This window comes from Molossus molossus, unplaced genomic scaffold (genome assembly GCF_014108415.1).
Source record: "Molossus molossus isolate mMolMol1 unplaced genomic scaffold, mMolMol1.p scaffold_m16_p_2, whole genome shotgun sequence".
NCBI classification, from domain to species: Eukaryota; Metazoa; Chordata; class Mammalia; order Chiroptera; family Molossidae; genus Molossus; species Molossus molossus.
In genome coordinates, this window is record NW_023425355.1 from 15,582,988 (window position 1) to 15,585,150 (window position 2,163).

General features: G+C 59.7%; 1 protein-coding gene across 1 annotated transcript; it reads right to left on the reverse strand.

The window, feature by feature from the left end:
• Nucleotides 1-1,250: 1,250 nt before the first annotated feature.
• Nucleotides 1,251-1,706, reverse strand: LOC118636094 (ubiquitin-conjugating enzyme E2 2-like). Its single transcript, XM_036271146.1, has one exon. It carries the CDS (start codon nt 1,704-1,706, stop codon nt 1,251-1,253), a length of 456 nt encoding a protein of 151 aa, XP_036127039.1.
• Between the last annotated feature and the right edge of the window lie 457 nt (nt 1,707-2,163).

Here is a 2,163-nt window from a genome sequence, read left to right on the forward strand (position 1 = left end):
ATGTTTCTCTGTCACACTGATGTTTCTTTCTTTCTCTCCTTCTCCCTTCCTTCCTTGCTTAAAATCAATAATTAAAACAAAAACAAAAAACCCAGGTTTCTGTCTACCTTAAGCAAGGCCTGTCCATTGTTCCTGTGCATATAGGTTAACACACCGTTGAAATGTGGGAACCACCCTCAGGAGAGCCCACAGTTTGGTAACTGTCCTGTCTCCACTCCCCCCTTGCTTTCTCCCACCTTCCTGTAATCTTCCCTGTGTTTTCTCCTTCATTTAAAATATGTAAAAGGAGCTGCAGACTGTCATTGTGAGAAGCACTTTTTTCAGTCTGCTGAGATCTTACTTCCAGGTGTATCGTCTGTTTGGCTCAAATACGTTTTTATAAAATTCTCTGGGGTTGAATGTCCTTATGTCGAAGTAGACGTGTCCTGAGAAGTGGGGTACGCCCCAGAGTGGGGGACAGGCAGAGTGGTCAAAGGTGGGGACTGAAGGTGCGGGAGGTGGAGACGTCTGGGAGCAAAACACATCCCTTTATTTTGTACCAACCCCTAGTCCACTTCATTTTTGTTCCATTAAATTTAGATCTCAGTGTAGATGATACGGGTTCCTACTGATCTAGGTCAGAAACAGGAACCGAAGACCCAGGTTCTTCCGCATAGAAGCGATGCCTAGTCAGCTCTGTGGTCTTCACCCAGTGTGTCCCCCCCGTGGTCAGCTCTAAGGATCCTCACTGACAGTCATCCCACTGACTGGCGGGACGGCCCCCTGGTCCTGAAGACTCCACCCCCTGGTCTTGCTGTCCCTCCTCAATCAGCAGAGAAAGCTTTCGGTCCAATGGGGATCAACGCTGGTCTGTCTCACACCCCTCCTCCCCCCAACGTTGCCCCACCCCTAGGGCCCCCCTACCTTGTGGGTCCCCCACCTTCGTGCTCCCCACCACTGTGCCCTCCCCACCTCCAGGACCCCCCACCCCCTGCATGCACACCCTGCTGTGTCAGGTGTACAAGTGCCCAGACCCATGGGACAGGTGCTTCTCAGAGCCCAGTCGAAGCGCTGTGTAAGGGATGCACACCTTTACTGGGGATCCCACGGCACACCTTTACTGGGGATCCCACGGCACACCTTTACTGGGGATCCCACGGCACACCTTTACTGGGGATCACAGAGCACACCTTCATGAGATTCCAGAGCACATCTTTATTGGGGATCACAGAGAACATTATTGGGGCCACACGGCCCACCTCTATTGGGGATTACATGGCGTACTCCTCGGTCCACTTGCGGGCCCGGAGGTCGAACTCGGGCCTGTCCGTCAGGAACACGTTCGCAATCTCGGGATCGAGGATGTCGTGCGGGCTGGGGTCCGCCAGCAGGGCGCCGATGGCCAGCAGCACCTGGGAGATGGTGCACGTGGGCGCCCACCTGGAGGTCAGCAGGTCCAGCCCGATGCACCCACTCTCACTTACGTTCGGGTGGTAGATGGGGGTGCTGAACTGGACCTGCGGCGGGTTCAGGGGGTAAGTAGCTGGAAACACAATCTCTAGGCTGAAGATGCCGCCCTCGTAGGGGCTGCCCTGGGGCCCTATGACCACCCCCTGCCACGTGAGGATGTCGTCCTCCAGGGGCCCCGCGGAGCACAGCTCAGGGGGGTGTCGAGAAAGGTCGAGGAACTCCTTCAGCAGGCGTCTCACGGCCCGAGACTGCGCCATGGCCGACCCTTGTCCGAGGTCCTGAGACAGAGAGTGGGGACCCGGTCAGGTCAGGGGACAGGTGGGTCAGGTCGGGTGGAGAGGGGTCAGGGGTGATGGGGGCAGGGCCGGGGACGGGGGGGCAGGGCGGTGACCGGGACAGGGCCGGGGCTGGGGGGCAGGGCCGGGGATGGGGGCAGGGCGGGTGACGGAGACAGAGTCGGGGACGGGGGCAGGGCGGGTGACGGAGACAGGGCCAGTGACGGGGGGCAGGGCTGGTGACGGAGACAGGGCCGGGGACGGGGGCAGGGAGGGTGATGGAGACAGGGCCGGGGACGGGGGCAGGGCGGGTGACGGAGACAGGGCCGGGGACGGGGGGCAGGGCCGGGAACGGGGGACAGGGCCAAGGACGGGGAGCAGGGTGGTGACGGGGACAGGGCCCGAGGTGGGGGAGGGTGTGGAAGGAATGAAGGGACCG